Source organism: Mercenaria mercenaria, chromosome 18, assembly GCF_021730395.1.
Source record: "Mercenaria mercenaria strain notata chromosome 18, MADL_Memer_1, whole genome shotgun sequence".
NCBI lineage: Eukaryota > Metazoa > Mollusca > Bivalvia > Venerida > Veneridae > Mercenaria > Mercenaria mercenaria.
Window position 1 is genome coordinate 55,657,080 of NC_069378.1, and position 22,210 is coordinate 55,679,289.

At 35.0% G+C, this 22,210-nt stretch overlaps 2 protein-coding genes across 2 annotated transcripts in view; both read left to right on the forward strand.

The window, feature by feature from the left end:
* Positions 1–17,773, forward strand: LOC128550593 (receptor-type tyrosine-protein phosphatase kappa-like). Its single transcript, XM_053529871.1, has 9 exons — positions 1–313; positions 14,015–14,159; positions 15,383–15,459; positions 15,568–15,855; positions 16,227–16,348; positions 16,952–17,039; positions 17,229–17,287; positions 17,500–17,539; positions 17,748–17,773. Exons 1-9 carry the CDS (start codon positions 1–3, stop codon positions 17,771–17,773), a joined length of 1,158 nt encoding a protein of 385 aa, XP_053385846.1.
* LOC128550660 (receptor-type tyrosine-protein phosphatase kappa-like) overlaps positions 17,457–22,210 on the forward strand; it is a 14,570-nt gene continuing 9,816 nt past the window's right edge. Inside the window, exons 1-7 of the mRNA XM_053530147.1 lie at positions 17,457–17,539; positions 18,224–18,327; positions 18,694–18,819; positions 19,029–19,177; positions 19,469–19,604; positions 20,158–20,277; positions 20,510–20,606. Coding sequence (XP_053386122.1) covers positions 18,241–18,327; positions 18,694–18,819; positions 19,029–19,177; positions 19,469–19,604; positions 20,158–20,277; positions 20,510–20,606 — 715 coding nt within the window. The 5' untranslated portion in view covers positions 17,457–17,539; positions 18,224–18,240. The remainder of the gene's footprint in view (positions 17,540–18,223; positions 18,328–18,693; positions 18,820–19,028; positions 19,178–19,468; positions 19,605–20,157; positions 20,278–20,509; positions 20,607–22,210) is intronic.

A 22,210-nucleotide genomic window follows, 5' to 3' on the forward strand; every position in this document is an offset into this window, starting at 1 on the left:
ATGAATAACGGAACATGTATGAAAGGATGTTATAAAGGATACTGGGGTGATAAATGTGACAAAAACTGTTATGAAGGTTGCAACTCAGGCTCATGTAACCAGTCAGACGGTTTCTGTGAAACATGTAATCGAAAGCATTACGGAAACGCTTGTCAAAATAAATGTAGTGAATTTTGTATTGATAACGATGTCTCATCTACAATTTGCTATAAAACGAACGGGACATGTTTGCATGGATGTAAAGACGGGTACAGCGGAAGCGATATATGTGAAGATCAACAGACAGTCAGTATGACGGTATCATCAACAACAGGTAAGTTCAATACAAATACCGAATATACGTTAATAACGAGCTCAAAAATAAATCAGATATAGTCTTAAAAAACAAAGACAAATATGACAAAAAAAAATGTGTTTTTTAGGTGAAAATTGTGTTTTCGACGTATTTGATGCATATTCCCTTCCATTTTGCCGGTTGAATGAGCATATCTTTCTACAATTAAGAAGTTTTCATACTCTTTGAGCTTGAAGAACATTAGGTTTAAAAAAAAAACCAGAGAAAAGCACGAGTCACTGAACTCCCTTTTATTTAATAAGGCATTTTCTTCACCAACTGCATGTCTGAAATTTAGTATGATTTAACAAATGCGGGTACTTTATAAAACATAAAATGTCCTACTTAATATGATAGGGATAACATGTCTTACAGGTTACTACGAATACAAGATGATATCAGTATTAAATAAGCCTAAATTTCACTAACAAAACTTTCATTTTTACATGTTGACATTATTATCTCACCAACTTTCCAATGGAAAAACGTGTTTAAATCTACAAAAAGTTCGTTTGTTTGTTTAATTTGGATTTTTCAAAAGTATTTCAGTCATTTAAGGGCGGGCAGTTAACCTAACCAGTGTTCCTGGATTCTGTGCCAGTACAAACCTGTTCTCTGCAAATACCTATCAACCTCCCAACATGAATCAGTGGTGGAGAACTATTGATTTCAAACACAGTGACGTTTATCACGGAGAACATACGCCACGACCGAGAAAGGATCGAACTCACGACCCCGCGATCCGTAGACCAACGCTCTACCTGTTAAGTTAAACGGGCGGGCTAATCTACAAAAAGAAGTGTGATATCAAAATTATTTCGCTGCTTTCAAAACACACAAAAATGCTTCAAAATGGAGAGAAAAGGCTGGGGTCACCATGCATCTTAGAGATATATTTAGGAAAATGTTTTAAAACTACTGAATTTTGATAATTTCAGGTCTTTTTGTTTTGATTTATACTTCCTAGATGATTTAAATTGTTATGTTGATTTTTGTTTGATTTCCGTTGAAGCTTATCACTATATAAATCAGACACAAAAATATCAGAATCAAACATGGTCTACTTGTGCATCCTACATCTGATTTGAGGCAAATGCCGGACAAAAGTTAGGGTGATTGTTTTCGCAACAAGTGTTTCTGTTTGGTTAAATGGAACATTATTAGCCATATTTTGATGATTTAGCATTTATTTTAGGCATAAGTTTTGTTTGATAATAATTTACAAAGAAATTTTTTTCAAAATGACGGATGTCCTGAAAGAAAACGCTCATACATCAATAAGACAAAGTTAAATGCGAACTCTTAAGAAGATAGATATATCAAAAGGTATATTACATAGATTTGGTAATATTTTACGGTAGGGAAAACGAGGTAAGCACGGTGATAATGTTGGGAATATTTTGACATCACTTTGCTCTGGAGCATATAGATTTGCCTTTGTTTGTCTGTCCGTCTATCCGTCCGTCAGAGAAATTTTGTTTGATACTCGTCTCGAAAAGTATTTGACCTACCGTCATTGTACTTTACTGGAATGTTATTTATATCTGTTGTACCCTACGACAATGTATTCAAGATCACAATGTCTATTTTTCGTCATCGTTTATCATAAAAATTTTTACTTTTAACATTCTAGAGCTCACTAGGCTGACCCAGTCGTAATGCGACTTGGTTAAAGTGTTTCTCCTAACAAACTGATATACGAGATAGTAATTAGGTCAATACCTATGTCACTTGGTCTGTTCATAGAACAATCTTTTCAACACCCTGGAGGCAATATTTTCTACTAGATTAATATGAAATCTAACCAGAATACTTGCCTATATGAGATTTAGGGCAGATATGAAACTTGACTATCTGGTGTCAAAAAATAACATGAGATCAGTACATAGACAAACTTTTTTAACACGCTAGAATCAATATTTTCTACTGGATCTACATGAATTCATGAAGTCTCAGCAGAATGTTTATCATTATAACACACAGAAAACAAGGTCGCCTGGTGTCAGAAACTCTACATAATTCAGTTTAAAAGAAGTTCTAGGTTTGACCAAAAGATAATAGGTAAGGGTAGATTTCTCGGAAGCACAGAACACCACAGTCACAGCCTCATAGCCACGCATTTGCAAAGTAGGCCCACAACAAAAAGAACCTGTAATGGAAAAATATTACAGACGGGTTGCTTCAAAAATCTGTCAAGTACATATAAATTTATGCCAAATAGAGATAGAGGAGGAGGAAGTGGGGATGGGGATGGGGGAGGAAGTTCAAGGGGAAAGTAGAACAAGGATGAATTTACAATGGGAATGCTACGTTCCTTAATCAAAGTTACACTACAACGTAATCCACAATAGCACAGACATTCATGTACCAAAAATAAACACACAACCACACCCAACTAACTAACATAGAAAAATAGACAAGTAAGATACAAGAACACAGTAGGACACCGCTTTAGACTCGCAAGCATACAAACGCAACCCTTTAAGCTGAGAAAAAAACAATCAGGTACCGCCTTAGGATTCCGGTGTAACATTTAATTTTGACCCCGTTGAAAATTGACCCCATGGGTAATTTTTCAACGGATTAATGATCAATTTTCAACGTTGAAAAATGATCAACTATAGGCAGGTCATATTTCAACGTTGAAAACTAATCCAAATAATCTTACGCAGTATGCCTTTTACCATACAGATGAAAGATTAATATTGCTGTATTTTTTTCAGAACTTTTAAGTAATAAACGTTTAGTTATATATTCTAGCGCTCCACAGGATAATACTACATTATGCCCTAGTCATCGGCAATAACTCTGACTGTGCAGATACTGGCCAGAAACAGAAGTTAAAACCCAGCTATACATCTTTGGATGCTTATTAATGAACTGAAACGCTCTAACACTCGGAACCAGAAGTGGAGTTTTACAACCTTGTTTACGGCGCTTGTTTACATTATCGACGGGGGTAAACCAACATTTCTACCAAAGTAGTGTAATTTCTTCATTCAAATAATATCTTATTTGGTCTTTGGTCATAAATTTATCTTATGGGTATTTCGCTACAATGTTTCTTTGACACTGAAGTTGTACCGTCTCATTCCACAGTATTGTTCTCGCATTGTTCGCGGTCCTCCCAATTAGAAAGTGTATGAAATTTTGACTCGAGAACCATGTTCTTGGGTCTTGTTCGTGTCATTAGGGCGATTCTATCTCGGGTCGGACATAGAAGAAAAGAAAAGAACGAAGCACCCAAGGACGCCCCTACAGTCTGGTCATATCTCAATGTTAAATACAAAAGCTCTCATCGAGTTGGGGCCGTTGGTTCGAGTGACAGTACTTACCGGATTATTTATTAATTACACATAATTGTATCACTTGTGTATCAGACAAAAAGAAAGTATTTGTTTTCGAGAGAAATTGCCTAGCGTAAGATAAGACACTGTTTCAGTTTTTGGTTAGCAATTTGGCAAATTATTTGGAAAAACATTTCTCTAATTAGGACAAACGAAACATAAAAAGCCTTCTCAGAATTTTTCAAAATATGAAGAAATTATCCGATCAGGCACCTTTAGTTCCATGTTTTCAGTGGAAAGTAGGACACTTTATCGCTTTAAGCCTTTTAAGCGTTCTGTGACAAAGAGATCTCGCTAGAAAAAGGCGTAGTTATTGGTAACCGGATAGCCTGATTGTTTAGTATGGCAACACGATTTCCGCATCAAGTTTCGGAATTAGCGCAATACTATCTCATTTCACAGAGTGTTTTGACATAATCCATATTATATTAGGCATTCGTATCAGTTGGTGTTTAGCTTTCGGTCATGTAAAGGGGTTGTTATATTTAGACTCCGTCGGTAATTTACATAGGGGTCATTTTACAACGTTGAAAATTGACCTCCTGGGTTATTGCAACGTTACACAGCCATAACATTATAAACCCATGAAAATCTGCATGTATTGAAAAAAGAATGTCATATCCAACTGGGCACAGTTACAATCCTGATAAATTAATAAGTGGGACCTCCGTGGCCGAATGGTTAAGATCAATGACTTCAAATCACTTGCCCCTCATCGATGTTGATTCGAGCCTCATTCGGGACGTTGAATTCTTCCACCTGGCTTACGGAAGATCGGTGGTTCTTCCTAGTGAGAACCAGACGAGAATTCGACCTTCATCAAAACATATTCCGTAAGTGTCTAGCTGACACGGAACCCCAAGCTGAGAGGGGATTGGTCATGGGATCCGCCCTACCGACACACTCGGCCTGATTTTACAGATACATGTTAAACTCTTCAATCACATTGAAAATGACTCATCACCAGACACCTTGAAGATAATGGACTCTATCCAGGTACGCAGGTAGGCTTCACCAAATAGGCGAGGGGTATGGAGACGTTAGCGTCCAGGGCAGATCCCTGGTAGGGGAGCCAGACGGCAAATTTTTATTGATATAAACTTTAATCTAAAAAAAAACTAATAGAAATGGCCTCAAAAAAACTTTACAGAGGACACATCAAAAACATTCAAAAATAAACATTTAAAGTTAGGCCAACATTCTTTTATATATGTGTTAGGGACCTATGGTGGCGTACAGCGCAGGTATATGAAAAGGCCACCATAAGAAAGTTCAGTAGTGATGATGTACAATATAAAACCAGACGACGACAGGAAGAAGGTAAATAAAGTACAACGAATTAGGTAATCAAAACACCGCGAAATTTAGGCGTTACGTACACAAGAAAACGTGCGTAGTACATTCATCATGTAATATTACAAGCTGAAACTTTCAGCACCGCTAGCATATAAACATAGCTCGAATTCTATAGCAATTTTGATATAATATTATCAGAATTTTAAGCAAAACTATATGAAAGCAACCGATATCATTATTTTACATATTCATCCACAAGGATACGAGCTGTTTCCCTTCCTGACACACTCAAAACATCCAAGGGAACAACTGCCACTTCCACATACTGTCTATGCTCTGCCTTTTATTACTAAAACAACATAATAAGAATTAGAACAAACATTTATTTGAAATTTATAAACTAAGTACAATGCAGCTATATGTAATTAAACAGAAGTTATTTTTGTTTGACAACACTGCTTACTCTATGTTTTAAAAATGCTACCGTTTTATAGTTATTAAATTTTTATGCCCCCACTTTGGTGGGGGGGGGGGGGGCATACAGATTTGCCCTTGTCCGTCCTTCCGTCCTTCCGTCCGTCTGTCTGTCCGTCCGTCCTTCCGAGAATGTTGTGTCGCGCCTAGCTCCAAAAGTATTTGATGTAGAGTCACAAAACTTTACAGGAATGTTGGTCAGCATATGTAGTTGTGCACCTGGGGTTTCGCGTCCGGATTCATTCAGTGATGTAGAAGTTATGGCCCCTGACTTTGTAAAAATTGGTCATTTTAGTGTTGTGTCGCGCCTAGCTCCAAAAGTATATGACTTAGAGTCACAAAACTTTACAGGAATGTTGGTCTGCATGTGTAGTTGTGCACCTGGGGTTTCGCGTCCGGATTCATCCAGTCATGTAGGAGTTATGGTCCCTGACTTAGTAAAAAATTTGTCATTTTAATGTTGTGTCGCGCATAGCTCCAAAAGTATTTGACCTAGAGTCACCAAAGTTTACAGGAATGTTGGTCAGCATGTGCAGTTGTGCACCTGGGGCTTCGCATCCGGATTCATTCAGTCTTGTAGGAGTTATAGCCCCTGACTTAGTTAAAAATTGGTCATTTTAAAGTTGTGTCGTGCGTAGCTCCAAAAGTATTTGACCTAGAGTCACCAAAGTTTACAGGAATGTTGGACAGCATGTGCAGTTGTGCACCTGGGGTTTAGCGTCCGGATTCATTCAGTATTGTAGGAGTTATGGCCCCTGACCTGGGAAAAAATTGTCATTTTAATGTCATGTAGTGGGGGCATCTGTGTCCCATGGACACATTTCTAGTTTTCTGTTTGTGAAATTATTCTTAAAGAAGCTAACCAGCATGCTTGCGATTAATTCTGTGTTTCTCTACTACAAACAGACGATCTCCGACGTTTAACTAACCATTGAAAAATGACCTCATTACTGATCAAAATTTAACAGCTGATCAGGTCTCAACGACTTTTTGATCAAAATTTAATGTTGAAATGTTGGCAGGGTCAATTCTCAACGTTGAAAAATGACCCATGGGGTCAATTTTCAACGGGTCAAAATTTAATGTTACAGTTACACCGGCAGCCAAAATAAAGCGGAGCCACGAAAACTAACTCAAAGTAAAGGGGGAGTGGATGCAAAAATGAGTGCAAATGCAAGGGGAAAGGAGGGGCGATAGGAGGAGTTAGGAGGAGGAAAACCGCTTACAACAAACAAGACAACATACGCAACAGACATTACAAGACAGAAAGAAAATCAGATGAAAATAGGGGCACCGCCTTGGGACAGTCAGTAATCTATGTAATGGAAACTGGGGGTTTAAACGCGTCTAGGGCATGCCAACCTCCAACATACCCTATTTTCAACAAGTTAGACAACACAATGTAAATAAAAAACCGCTTAGAAAGGCTTTTACATTAGCGCAAATGTACCAGATTAATTAAGTAAAACATAAAATTAAAGTAAATCTAATGTATAATTACACTAATGTACTCAACAACTTGTCTGAAGTCAGAGCACCAAGAGCCTAACTTTTAAGGGCACGACTAAGAAAACTGCAAGACAAATTCAACTATCTCCGTCCGTTGTATGTAGGATTTAGCAAAAAAGCATCACGGAGTCACTTTATTAGTCATCGTACCATAAAATAGGAAAGCGTAGCGGTTAGCTTTAGAAGGGTCGATCACTAAACATGCACTGTGCTTCACAATTTTCGCATCGTATCCTCTTTTGATAATTATTTTAACCCATTTTACAAATACTTGATTAAAACAAGTTAAAGCATATCAAAAGTTCCTTCTAGGGCACATCTATATAAATCTATAATGATCATCTTGTAAAATTTGGGTTGAAATGTCTGTTTAAAATATTGGTCATCAGTGTGCGGAACCCCAGAATCGGACACAAGGACAAGACTATTCTACCATATTGACATTCCGTATCCTTCCGTTTAATCAGGGAGTCAGTGGCGCAGTGGTTAGCAATTTGGACTACGCCAGCGTTCGATTACCGGACCCGGATCGATTCCAGGTTGCGGCTGATATCCCGACTAGTGTTCAGGACTGGGTGATTTACTTTAATTTGGTACTGTTTCCAACAGTATCGGTCTAGACTGGATGCTGGGGAGGTAAATGACGCCTGTCGTGAGCTCGGCTGCAAATAAATTGGGCATGTTCTAATCTCTGGCCGGGCCTGGCCTGGCCCGATGAGCCAAATTTTCGACTGGGCCAGGCCGGGCCAGGCCAGGCCAGGCCAGGCTAGATTTTATTGTACATATAGAAATGAATGGCATAAAATCTAAATATACAATTACAATAGCAGGCAGTATTAACCTGTATTGTTTACTTGCTGCAGGTCAAACAGAATGAGAAACCAGTCCTCTGGAGAATCATTAATTAGCCATCATTCATCTTATTTGAAATACGGATTTGCACTGAAGAAAATGGTGTAACTAAATGATAACTACCAGGTTTTTTTCTGTAATCAAATTATTTAAAGTCAACTATAACACTTAGTTTTAAAACTAATGGATAATTACATTAATAAGTTTACCTGTTGCAATATAGCTGAATATTTGCATGCAGTGAATGCATCTCTTTGGGAATTGTAATTACAGGTTGTGTTCCTACTATCCTTAGCTGACCTCTTAACTGTTCAGTTGAACTGTTAATGAGTGTTTGGTTTAATCAAGCTGATGTTCAATTTATGGATGAGTAATAAAAATAATATTCATTGTGGGGCCTCTTTTAAGTGGTCAAGGTGTTGGCATTTGAGATTATTTGATAGTTTTCTAACACAAAAATTAATGGTGCATCTAAGTTTTCTTTTCACTTCCTGTGATAAAGTCACGAGAGCTATTACAGAGCTGAAACCCTCCCTCACCCCACCACCGGCGCCGGCATTTGTCTGTTTATCTGTCTTGCCGGAAGGAAGTAATGGTTTTCACTTAGTCTCTAAATGTCCCTTCACAACTCCCTCCCATCTTTGTTTCAGTTATTAAAGTTTTTTTGAGATGAGTCCTGTTTTATATTTTTACTTTGACAGTTTTTACTTTTACTCGACTCTCAGTATTGTTTCTTACTCATCAGGACTTCATCCACAACACATCCCCAATAACTGCCATTCAGAGTCTTTTCATCTTTGTGGCCCATCTTTATTGCCAATGGAGAACTTATTTGTTATAGCTATTGCAAATTATGAAAGAGAAGTAGTGGTTGATATTTGAAGCAACGTAATCTTTATTCTTGATTAGTATATGCATGTACATGATTTTTAGCATGTAATATGTTGTTATGTTATATATTACAAAAATATTTATCATTGCGTTTATGTTATTTCTAATTGATATATTTAAACGCTAAAAGATGCTCTTCAGCCTGTTTCATAAAACTTTGTAGGATTTTTTTTCACATACTTAGAACAATATAAAAGCAGTCTTATAAAAATATTCAGTATGTATGTAACCTAAACTACAAAATTTATTTATAACTTCCCCACATCATATTATCCCAGATCCCGGAATGGGGATAACAGTTTGTTCGTAAGTATTGACAGGTGGCACTCATTAATCTTCACCAATGTTTTCGGACGTTTTCTTTATTTTACACCATATTTGTAACCTAAAAATATCTAAATTGACCAAAATAACCTGCATAGTTTACCAGTGGCACAGTGGCGTAGTGATAAGTTCTCCGACTTTCACGCACGTTACCATGGGTTTGATTTCAATTCAGACTGTTTTCATTAATTTGATATAATGTCATTGCATCGATACTGTTTTTATTCTTACAACATTTTATCAAATATATCTAACACTCTTGGTAATAAATTGTACGTAGAAGAATGTCAAAAACTTGTGTATTTCTTTCAATAAATGAACAATAAATCACGATAAGTGTGACAGTTTTCCCGCATTCTAAGTTTATAGATGAAATTTAAAAAAAACAAGAAAATGGTCAAACAGGTGTCTCGAACTCACATCCCCGAGATTGGTAGCTGAACGTTTTGTCAGCACAACTATAATCTGCATGTACGACCTGGTGATAAAGAAATGTTTATATTTTATTTGGTTTTCAATATTTATATTTTTATTTAAGTTTGTGCACCGAAAATGTATTTACGGAAGCTTACGGAATATTCTTGAGTGACAGTTCAATAGTTTCGGACAATACTAAATAATCCTCAATAGATATAAAAATACATGAAGATAGGTTATTCAATTGGGGTAAAACCAAGGCACCAGTGAAGAGTGAATTGAAGTGGAGATCCCCTGATAATAGTCATAACATTTAATCCAGGCATCACCTTTAAATTAGACTTAATAGTTTTGTTAGCTACAGGCTTATTCCCAGGTGTATAATTTTGCTGAGTAGGAATCAAAATGTATTTATATAATGTCTCAGACTGAAATATCCAAACATATTCTTCAATTAACAAGTTCAAAAGTCAGATTTTAAAGATGCTGTAGAAATCACTTTCACTTTTAACAAAATTGAAATCTATGGCCTGGCCTGGCCCGGCCCAGTCGAAAATTGGGCTCATCGGGCCAGGCCAGGCCAGGCCAGAGATTAGAACATGCCAATAAATTGTTTCATCAGGTGAGGACTTTCGTCAAGAAGAAACTTTACTTACTTTTTAAGCGCACCTGGAGCGTTCGTTACATTTTGCACCAAGAGTGCGTTTATTTTTTCTGTACCAAAATACAAAAAAAAAACACCCGCCCCCCCCCCAACCCCCCCCCCCCCCCCAAAAAAAAAAAACACTAAAATTTAAAAAAAGAACTATGTTGTTTTATACTGCCTAAAATGTCAAGTAGGTATTTATGTAGACAAGCTTACTGTCGCTGAGTGGCTGCTTTTTAATTTCTGACTTAAGTAAATACGTTACCACCTTCAGTGGAGTAAATACTGCAATAAGAATACATGGCTATACACATTTGACCCGGCCAATCCAATGCCACATGTTGCGTGAATTTGTTACATATAATTAGAGGGTCGCAATGGGATTTGTTTTCACATATCGGCCCATGCATTCGAAGGAAACGATAATATTTATTTTGTTGTTTACGTGTAAATTTGATGATATATGTCTATCTGTTTGTACACATGTTATGCTCTTAAAGAATGGAGGAAATAAAAGAATCAATCAATCATCCTATGTTATCCGTGGAACGCGTTCAGTCAGAGTCGCCTCAATTAGGAAATAATATGTTTAACGTGAGAGAATATTTCTAAGGTCACGTTGATTGGCCAGCTCGTAATGACAACAGATTACGAGGTCACTTGCTCAGTCAAGTGTGACTTACCGGCCCTAAGTATTCCTTCTCAAGAGAAGGAACAACAACAGCTTTCGATATCAGTTGCTCAGTCAAGTGTGACTTACCAAACTATAATATTCCTTCTCAAGAGAAGGAACAATAAGGACTATGTTTACTTTTCCGAATTTTTATAAACTACATCTACATAGTATTCCAGGTGTGTAAGTCCAAGTTTTAAAAGTAGTTTTTAGGTTAGTAGTGTAATTTTCTAACAGTTTCGACGACCTGTAGTTAAATTTACTTAAAACTTTTAGCAGCTTATGATAACGGTAACACTGTTGTAATAATTTCTTGGTGATATGAAGATTTCTATCATTAAAATCCTCTATATTTGAGCAAGCCCTTGCAAAACGAATATAGACACCGTATGATGTGCTCGTGGGACTTCTCCATCAAGGTGGGGAAAGATGACAATTTCAAAATTAAAATCGCCCCTATTATCATATATTTTCGTTTCTAGATTATTATTCATAATTCTTTAATTTAAATCCAAAAATGACGCTTCTAAATCTGAAGTATTATCCTTACTAAGCTGTAACTTTTTAGGGTAAATATGTTCCACCATTTCTGAAAAATATTGGTTGTCCATATTTGAAATATCATCAAGATACCTTAAGATTCCATTAAAAGCTTCAATAATTTTAAGTTGTGTCTCAGTGGATAAACTTAGCATGAAATCTCGTTCATAACAGTATAAGAATAAATCAGCATTGAGTGGGGCGCAGTTGTATCCCATCGGGAAAGCAATTACTTTTCTGAAAGTTTTATTGCCAAATTTGATAAATATGTTATCTAGTAGAAATCCGAGAGCTTCACAAACCTGATCACAACTCCATAGTTTGTATCTCTTAAATGTACTGTTAGAAAAGAATGCTCTAGTTTCATTACAAACCAGATAATTAACGTTTTCTCTTGCTAATGTTTTCTCAATTAAAGCTACTAGTTTTCCTTTAATAAGATTATGTGGTAAATTCGTATAAAGGATAGAAAAGTCATAGGTACTTATACTCGAACATTTAAGTGTTTGTTTTTTAGCTTTTTTATATTATCTCCAGTGTTCTTGGTGGACCAAAACAGATTTTTTTTTTTTTTGGTAAACATGATAACATAGCATGTCTACTAGAGCGTTTTAGTATCATATGGTAATCAGCAACAGTCATTCATTTGCGAAGTTTCCGTTTGATATTCTCATTTCGTCGAACACCATGAGAACGAGTTTTGCGTCTTCTTAGGGAATAGATAGAGAATATATCGATTCCGAAATGTCTTGAAATATTCCCCTTTTGATAAATGTTATCGTTTAAACCTAATGGAAAGGGTGTTTGTAGAAATTTAATCCATTTAAGTTCAGAGACATGTCTGAGTTTAGCCTTGAAGCCAGAAGTCATGTTAACGCCATACTTTAATTGTTCAACAGCTTGAAATGAAACATCTTTATTCGAATGTCCAGTTTTACGAAAATGATTGTGTAAGAAGTTTCAAAATATATCATTATCACGAATTTTAAAACAGTGTTCCCGAAATCTGGTTTTAAGAGGTCGTTTCGTTTGCCCAACATACTGTATACCACAATTAAAGGCATTTCATGTCAGAGCATAGATAACATCAGAGGAATTTGAAGAAATGTCTGAATGAATATTTATACGGAAATTTCTATTATTAACAGTAGAGCATATTTTCGAGTTACATTTAAGATGAGGACAGCACATGCACCTATTAGAATAGCACTTTGAGACTGAATGAAACCTAACATGTTCAGTAACAGCTGCTTTATGTTGTATTTTCTAAGAGTATGCGATTTAATTGGTGAAATCAGTACTTTTAAATTATTGTTAAGAAGTTTAGTGTTTTTATAGTTCTCCTAGAATTATCTGAATGTAAAGGTAAATGATCACCGGCCGCCTCATTATAGCTAGTATACAGAGATAACCTTGTTTCAAACTCTACCAAGATTTTATTGAGACAGACTTTCTGGCTATAATTCATTCGATTTTGCTAAAATGTGACCTCTAGAATGGTGAAAGTGGAATTATGATCAACGGACGACGATTGACGACGGACACAAATCTGTCACCTTGAGCTTTTTATGCTCCAGTTAGCTAAAAACAGACACGCAGATGTGCAACTTCTAATGTTGAATAACATTGCTACTTATAGTATAACAGAAATTTACGGATCTTCAATTCAATATTTCTCAAAGAAAACAACAGAATGCCTTGTAGGAATATCTATATCATAAAGACAAAGCATTACCTAATTTTGAAATATGAAAACGATCAATCAAAGGTTCATTGTATTCGAATCGTAAATGTTACCCTTCTGAATGTAGGAACTTTAAATGGTTCATCCCCAGATGAATTATGTTTTGTTATATCAAACGAGCTATTTGAGGTTAATCCGGCCAATGTCACTATTATTTCATTTCGGAAATTTGAAGGTCATCGGTTAAAGAGAAAATCCTGAATATAAGCGTTGATTTTCCACACGACGTGAAGAAAAGCTAGTGTTTGGCTTCTTGCTACTTTATACCAGTAGAATATTATTCTTTCGGCTACTCAGTGGCTCCCGCTCAGGAGATCCAGATGTACAGATCCATACCCAGGTTACGGCGTATGTTATCTGCTGCGGACAAGTAGGAGACATTGTGCCTGAAATCATTCATCCTCTAATTCATGTGGAGTGGTTGGCAGCTCTTTACATATAAAATGTTTATAACTTGTGCAGAATTTAGGAACACTGGCCAATTCAACTACCTTTCTGAACTGCACTGAAATACTGTTGAAACTTGCATGGAAAGCTGTCTTGAGATCAAAGACTGTTTTATAACATAGTGAATAGCAGTTTAACGCTATTATCCGTTGATAACTGAGGAGACACCAAATATTGATGAAGCATAATCCTTACCTTCCACATTGCATTCGATGCATCAACATAGTATTTTCAGACTTTATTTACATTCACAACGCAGTTTTTTGTTGTAATTATTCTTGGTCGATTAGAATCATGAGTTCATGAAGTATATAAGATTTCCACTTAGGCAGATGCTTAGGGTCTTGAGGAGTTATACATATTTCATAAGACTTTATGAACTTACTTAATCAAGCCGAATTCGCTATTATTTTACTTAAATTATTTTGGATCGTCATATTTATTTTATTGAGAGTATTCAGTTTTACTCCCTGCACACATACCTCTAATGGTGATCGTTTCCATTCTATTAATAATTCAGGGCAAACTTCTTCGACAACAGCAAAAACTGAAATAACGGGGATCACTGAGCAGCAACGTGATATAATAGTAATCGGGGCTGGAGCAAGTGGAGGACTGCTTGTCATAATTATTTTAGTCGTTATAGTGGTGTGCGTAGTTAGAAGGTAAACTGATATTTACATAAAGAAAAATGATCAAATATTATTTTATATCCAATCAATATTTTGAACGAAAGTATAAGTAAGATCAGTTTATATGTTGAGCATAGTTATGTTTGCATTGTAGCAGAAAATACAATGTAGAAACGCGATAAAATAAATGTTACATTGTGTTTGTTTGCATTTTAAGATAATTTAAATATTAATATGTTAAAATATTCCATTTTTAGCAATTGATATATGTTTGTTTCATATAAATAGAAATTGTTATGTTTTTTGTTCGTTTGGCAATTCGTTTTTTTTTAATTCCTTCTTGGTTTTTAGCTCATCTGATTTTTGAAAAAAAATGATGAGTTATAATTGTCATCACTTGATCGGCGTTGGCGTTGGCGTTGGCGTTAGCGTTGCCTGGTTAAGTTTTATGTTTAGGTCAGCTTTTCTCCTAAACTAAAGGTATTGCTTTGAAACTCGGAACACTTGTTCACCATCAATAGCTAACCCTTTGCAGCAAGAAACATAACTCCATCCTGCCTTATGCTAGAATTATGGCCTCTTTTGGACGTAGAAAATCAGATTTCTTGGTTAAGTTTTGTGTTTAGGTCAGCTTTTCTCCTAAACTATCAAAGGTATTGCTTTGAAACTCACAACTCTTGTTCACTATCATAAGCTAACCCTGTACAGCAAGAAACGTAACTGCTTTTTGCAAGAATTATGGCCCCTTTTGGACTTAGAAAATATCAGATTTATTGGTTAAGTTTTATGTTTAGGTAAACTATTCTCCTACATTATCAAAGCTTTTGCTTTGAAACTTGCAACACTTGTTTACCATTATAAGCTGACTCTGTACAGCAAGAAACATAACTCCATCCTGCTTTTTGCAAGAACTGTGGCCCTTTTTGGACTTAGAAAAACATGGGTAGGAAATATGTCTATTATACAGAGACAAAAAAATCAGATGAGAGTCTGCACCCGCAAGGCGGAGCTCTTGTTGTAGATGCTACAGTGCCCCGCCGTTGCATGTTTTATTACCTCTTATTTATAGATACTACAAAGTGTGTCTGTGTGTGAATTATTTTGCTTGGTTGCGTTCTTTGTATCAAACAACATTCATATGTATAGTGTGGTGGCCGTAAAAGTCACCCAGTATATCACCCCAGTCTTGTTATTACACTAGAAATTTAAACCATTTTACATCAAGATCTTTTTCATATGAAGTTTGATAATTTTAGACAAGGAAAGAAAGGCAATGATTCACATGGCGGCGATAATAGCCAGGTCAACAGACAACACCCGTGGACCGATTCAGGTAAAAATAAAGTTTTAACTTCTGTGACTTCTGAAATTTTACAAAATGAAATAATTTGAACGAGTGAAACAAGCGGTAAACACTGGAGTTTTGTGATTTTCTCCTCAGACAACTTGTATGCACAACCAAACAAATCAAGAAAAGAACAAAGTGAAGATTACATTTACGCTCAGCCAAACAAACCAAAGAAGAGCATACACCATAAGAAGGAAGAAATCAGTGTACCACAAAAGGCGTATGACAATGTTGTAATTGATCTTGATACCGAAGGAGTTAGAAATGAAGGCAGAGATGGTTATCATATTGCTGCAGATGAAGCAGATTCAGAGGAAACTGATGTAGATGCAGTTTTGCTGGAAAATATTGATGATGAGCCTAAAAGCATCGTAGTAACAGGTAACAACTCTCTCACCTAACACTATCCATGTTTTCGGTTATTTCTTCTTTTTAAACTGGAAACACAAATATTCATTCAAATATAAATAAATACCAACATGGGACCCTACTCTACAATATCTGCGGATGCTTCTTAATTCTTTTTTGGTACTTGAGCATGCTCACATGTTGAGTTTGGCTCAACCCGGAGCTTGGGGTCGTGGATGGGAGCACATAGTTTGTTACCTGCCATGAATAAGCCAAGCCTGCAACAATTTCGTGTTTTTCGTGTTGGGCGAATTTTCCTCATTTCCTTTATTTTAACACATGTTATTATGAATTGACATGTTTTGCAGAAAAATGCATGACTTCTACCTTTACTTTTCCTACAGATGTGAACATTCCTGATTCGGATACGTATTACAATATGGCCGGCTTAATGAGGAGTCGAGTTCTAATCTCAAAACTATTTGAGTACACGAAGAACAAAACGGATTTTGAAAATGAATTTGAGGTAACTTCTTTTTGGCAGATAAGTTTTTGTTTCAAGTCATTTGTTCTCAGAACGTCTCTACTTTGTCTTTGCCATTTGTCAAGTGAAAATTGGAAAATGGAAATAATTTATTGGACTTATACTTCTAATAGAATATACGACCGCTATTCCACACACGTGTTTTGTGCAAGCTGTTACAAAATGTAAGGTTATTGAAATTGACTATTCAAGAGTTCACTGAAGACTAGTTAATCTCTTAATTGTTTTAAAGTCAAAAGCAAAATTCTTCCAAATGATAGAATTTCTTCAAACTTTGGATATTGGAGGACAATCATCTAAAACAGTGATATGCAATAAAAGTCAACGGTCACCAGCATTGGAAAAGAGTTTTCTGCCCTTGAAGACGGCATTTTGATAACCCTTTTTCAATACTGGTGACCTATGACTATTACTGGGAAGTATTTTGCCCTTCTCATATACAGAGATTTTAGCGTATGCCTTTAAATATTTAGACACCTTTTTGTTCATATCTGGTAAACTTTTGTAAGACTAGAATATGGTAAAGACTTTGTTAAAAGTTCTTTGTAATACGTGTTTTCATTGCTATCATAATGCTGTTTACAGAAATTGCCAAAAGGTTTGACAAGAACTTGCAATGAAGCACTGAAACCTTATAACCTGATCAAAAATAGATACAACGGCATATATGCATGTAAGTTTATATATTATTTATTTCCTGCCAGAACAAAAATTGAATTAGGTTACATATAAATTTCCTGTTTTTTTTGTAAATGTTCATTTATATATATTTGTCCGTAGCCAGTCTATATTTTAAAATAAACATAACCTATAAACAGTTGTTGACTTGACTTCAGACTAAAGTCGCCTTATTTGTTTTTAGATGATGCCACACGTGTTGTTCTATGCAGTAAGGATTTTATCAACGCGAATTATGTTGACGTAAGTAGATGTTTTCAGTTGTTAAACGAACAAATATAAAGCGAGACAATTTTATTTTTTCTGAATTTTGTTCATCGGCGCGAAATGCGATTCTGTCATTCAACGATAGCTTTTTATCTGTGTAGGTCGGGTGGAAATAGTTTATTTCGCAATACCTACATTTTTAATTGCAAACTGTTACTTTAGATCGTTGATGATATGTATATTTTCAGGGTCAAGGTCAGTCACACATCTCTTACGTTGCATCTCTTGGTAAGTTTGTGATGTGTACATTAAAGACACTTGCTGCAGTTTATTGTATGAGAGATGGGGCAAATATTTCCATAGAATAGAAATTGTTCAAACTTTTTATATGAACATAATTTCGTGTTAGAAACAGGAAAATGCTAAAAACCAATCATAGGTCATTGTGCTTGTTTAGGAGTTATCTGCCTATAAACTGCAAATTTGGATATTCAAGGGCAGATAACCCCTGAACAAGCATGATGACCTTCAATTGTTTTTCATAATTCTGTTTCTAAAATGACACCGTGTTCATATACAATGTTTGAACAAATTCTATTGTTGGGAATTTTTACCCAAAACTGCAGCATATGTCCTTGAACAAGTATTACATTTTTATATTTTTTATTGTGAACTTTTGATACGCTCTCAAATCATTGTATTATTTACACTGCAAACGAACTGCTTATTGTACAATGCTTGTTTAAATAATACTTATTTTTATCTCATTTTAGTTAGTTCACTGTCCTTGTATCTTTCAATTAATTAAGAAAATGTACAAATTTCAACTATTGCTCATAATATAAAATTTAGATAATAATCATGTAGTTGTTCACTATGAACAACATTTATGTTCATCCGCTCTAATGTTTTACATTTATTGCTTTATTTAACTGTAAATATAACAGATGATATTGTTTTAAATATCATCAGGTCCTACGGCAACCACTATGAATCATTTTGAAACATTTTGGGAGATGGTTTGGCAAGAGAATTCAAATAAAATTGTTATGTTGACGAATTTGGAGGAGTCTAAGGTAACCGATGTAATTCATAGTTGTATACATGCATGGTTTTAGCAGTACAATTTTAGAAGGGTGTTTTATACGTGCAGATAGTTATTTTTCAAAACAGCTTTTAAATCTAACCAACCTTTCTTGGATTCTGTGACAGTACTAACTTGTAAATAGATTACTTATTTCGCCTCTCCCGTAGTAGGCTTGCTTGCTGGCTGTCTCTTGAAACATATTCACTAAATCTCACTACTATAAATACTGGTTCAATTTCCAACAACTTTAGGCAATTTTGTGGGTTCTTATTATTGATAACATTTGAATTGCAATTATAGTATAAGTGCCGACATTTAGATATTTAACATATATTGTTGAAGTTTCTATTTTTAGAAAATGAAGTGCGAACAATACTGGCCAAACAGAAGAAGACGCAATATCTATGGAGATATTACAGTGACTTCCATTGCTGAGAAGGTGTTTTCGGACTTTGTCGTTCGAGAGTTTACCGTAGATCAGGTGATGTAAAGTGATTATAAATGTCTGTACAATCTCCAGACGTTTTCAAATAATACTATTAAGCGTTTAAACCCAAAGAATCTTGTACTTCTCGTTATAGTCTAAACAATGCTTAATTCATAAGTTTTGTGCGTTAAAATCTTTTATTTCTTTCTACACAGTTTTAAAGCTGAGATAAATTGACCCTAGAATGCAGAAATTATTTTCAGAATTCCGAAACACGAAAAGTAACACAATATCATTACACAGCGTGGCCAGACAAATCTGTTCCACATACTGTCGCATCATTGATAGAATTCAGAGACAAAGTAGAACAGGGACAACTACCACTAACGGGCCGAATGATAGTACATTGCAGGTGCGCAGTTTTTCTGTTTACTGTCAGAAGAAACAAAACCAACCTTGTCCCATCCCTTGAATTTTAATCACGCCTGGAGACATTTAACAACAAGCAATATTGTATTAAATAGTTCCGACAGGGTTTACTTTCTATTATTTCTTGATGTAGGCAAAATAAGTACACAAACTTTATAAATACTGGTGTCATGCATTGAATGAAATCTTTTTCATTAATACATTCCTTACTGTCAAAAAACTTTCAAATTTTCATACTTAAACTAATTACAAAATATGAATTTGTATATTGCAGTGCTGGTATTGGACGTACGGGGACATACATGGCTCTTGACATTTTGATTAGAGAAGGCAAGGAAGAAGACTTTGTTGATATTTTCGGATGTGTGATAGCTCTACGTGGACAAAGAGTTAACCTTGTGCAGAATGTAGTAAGTATGTCATGTAAAAGCAGAATATTTTTCTCATTTGTTGATTCGTAAACATTTTGTGATTGCTCAAAGTTATAGTAGACCCAAATTTCAAATTTGAAAACATGAAAAAATACTATATGTAGTTTATTTTAACATAGAATTAACAAGTATATATGTATAAACAGCCGATCAAAACTAGTACACGCTGTATGCAAGTATAGCGCAACACATAATACATGTGTACTACAAAAAAAAACAACTGAAAATGTTTTAGACCAATCGACTTTTGCTGCATGACATTTAATCTTGAAAGTAGCTCTTTTTACAAAACTGATTTACGTATTTGGTAATGGTAAAACTTAATGTATCTGATGAGAGTTTCCTACTTTTGAAGTAAGTATCAAAGCATAAAATATTTTCGTGAGCAATGTTAAGTTTAACAAATTTTGTTGATACACATGTCACAACAGAACTGACATTGTTTTGATTATCAGTTTGTCCATGTATTATCACTAGGGGTTGCAAGTGTTTATATTGACTGTATATTGTTGATAATGGTATGCAATTGCAGGAACAATACATTTTTCTTCATCATTGTGTTCTGTATGCTCTGACATGTGAGACTGACATATTTCCTGTCACTGCGATTCCACATGCCTTTACAGATGAGAAAAAATCGACACAACATCAGGTAATAAGGTTTTTAAATATTTTTTAAACCTCTGATGCGGTCTGTATAAATTGAAAATATGAAAACTGACATATATATGTGAAGCTTATCATTTCACAATAGATTTGTCTAAATGTAGTTTAAGTTTTAAGATTTATAACACGATTATTATCTAAAGAGGTGAATAATTTCCTTCAATTTTGATCGTTATGGCAACTATTTATTTATATTTTACATTTTGTTTCCATTGTAGTCGTTTCAGAATGTGCAGACATTAACAAACAAAAATAAATTGCTGAGGATGCAACTCAAAAGCAGAAAAGAAAACAGAAAAGGGGCGGACATCCATGGTATATTTTCCTGTTTGCGTTTTACCATCCCTTTATAACGTGTTTATAATAGACTCGCATACAGAATTAGAACATATGTCGTGCATAGGCTTATACATGTTAATTCATGTGACAATTTATCTCTCCCACTAATGCTACATTTTGTGTTGCATAATGTAAATTGCTACAGTACAAGTGTTTTGAGTACCTTGTATATGGGTGCTTTGCTCATGGGCCATGAATTTCATATTACAAATAAATAATACAACGTATTTGTATCAAGGAGCTTCCCTTTAATTGTTGAAAAATCGCAAAATGTCTAATAACTGAAATGGAAAATACCAGTTTTACATTATAACTATAATGACTGGACATGATATCTTATGTCAATATTATCTTCTTCAATCTCTTCTTCACGCTATTTCATTTTAGTGAAGAATGTATTTAAGGAAGAAATATACTCTATCAGACTACAGCAGTTTACTTAGATAACATCACGACTTGGCTAATTATATTCTTACGTACACGCTTGCCAATACCGCCTTTTCACAAAATAACCATAAATGTTAAATACGAAAATAAAAACATTTGTGCGCAGTTAAAGTTTTATAAAACGACCAGGAAGAACAGTTTCAAAATCTACTGACTTAATAGCGTTTTAATAGCAGTTTAACTAAAATATTTATTTATTGACAAAGTAATATTAGACATTTGCGAATTAAGTATGAACAAGGGGATCATCTCAATATAATTTGACAGTAGGAGAAATAGGTAGTGATAAGTCCTTGCTTATTTATTATACCACTATAATGTGGGAAGAGTATTGAGCTTTGTCTGTTCGATCCTCAGTCCTTCTGTCTGTCAGAAATATCGCTAAAAGTATTGAAATACCGTCACAAAATTGTAAAGGAATGTTATTCAACATTAGGAGTTGCGCACCCGCGTTTCATCCCATCTGAGCATAGTGCTCAAAGTAAACTAATGTGATAGCATCGTGTTCGTCGTCCGTCTTCGTCCGTCGTCACAATTGTTCACAATTTCTCTTTTGACACTCAAGTCTAGTCCAGTCATAATGATACTAATTCGAAATGTTGTGTTAGAAAATCTCAGCAAAGTTTGAAATTTTGTCACCTCACGTCAAATACTAGGAAACTAGGTCAAATTATAGTTAAAGTGTGTTACCACTCTAGATTCCATATCTCCTACTGTATATATATGGTCAAGATGTTTGTCGAACTTTATTAAACCCGTGTAGAATATTTGTCGCTAGTTTAAACCTAGGATAAAAATTTGGCCATGAGGCTTTATCGTAGAACAAAATCATTGTCAGCAATCTATAGGCAATGTTTTTAAACTGGGTCAGAATGTTTGCTTTTATCTGTGCAGGTTACCTTTGAAACAGGTTACAAAACTTTGTTACTAAAGAATAATAGAAACCCTTTTTACCACGCGGAAGACCAATTGTTTATCTGATCTACATGAAACATAGACATAATGTTTGTCCTAATCAAGTCTAGTTAAAGTTTTGAAGTTTGTCATCTAGCGTTAAGAAGTAGGTCAGTAAAATCTTAGAAAAACATATTTACACTCTATTTTCTACATTAAAACTTTGAACATTGAAAAAT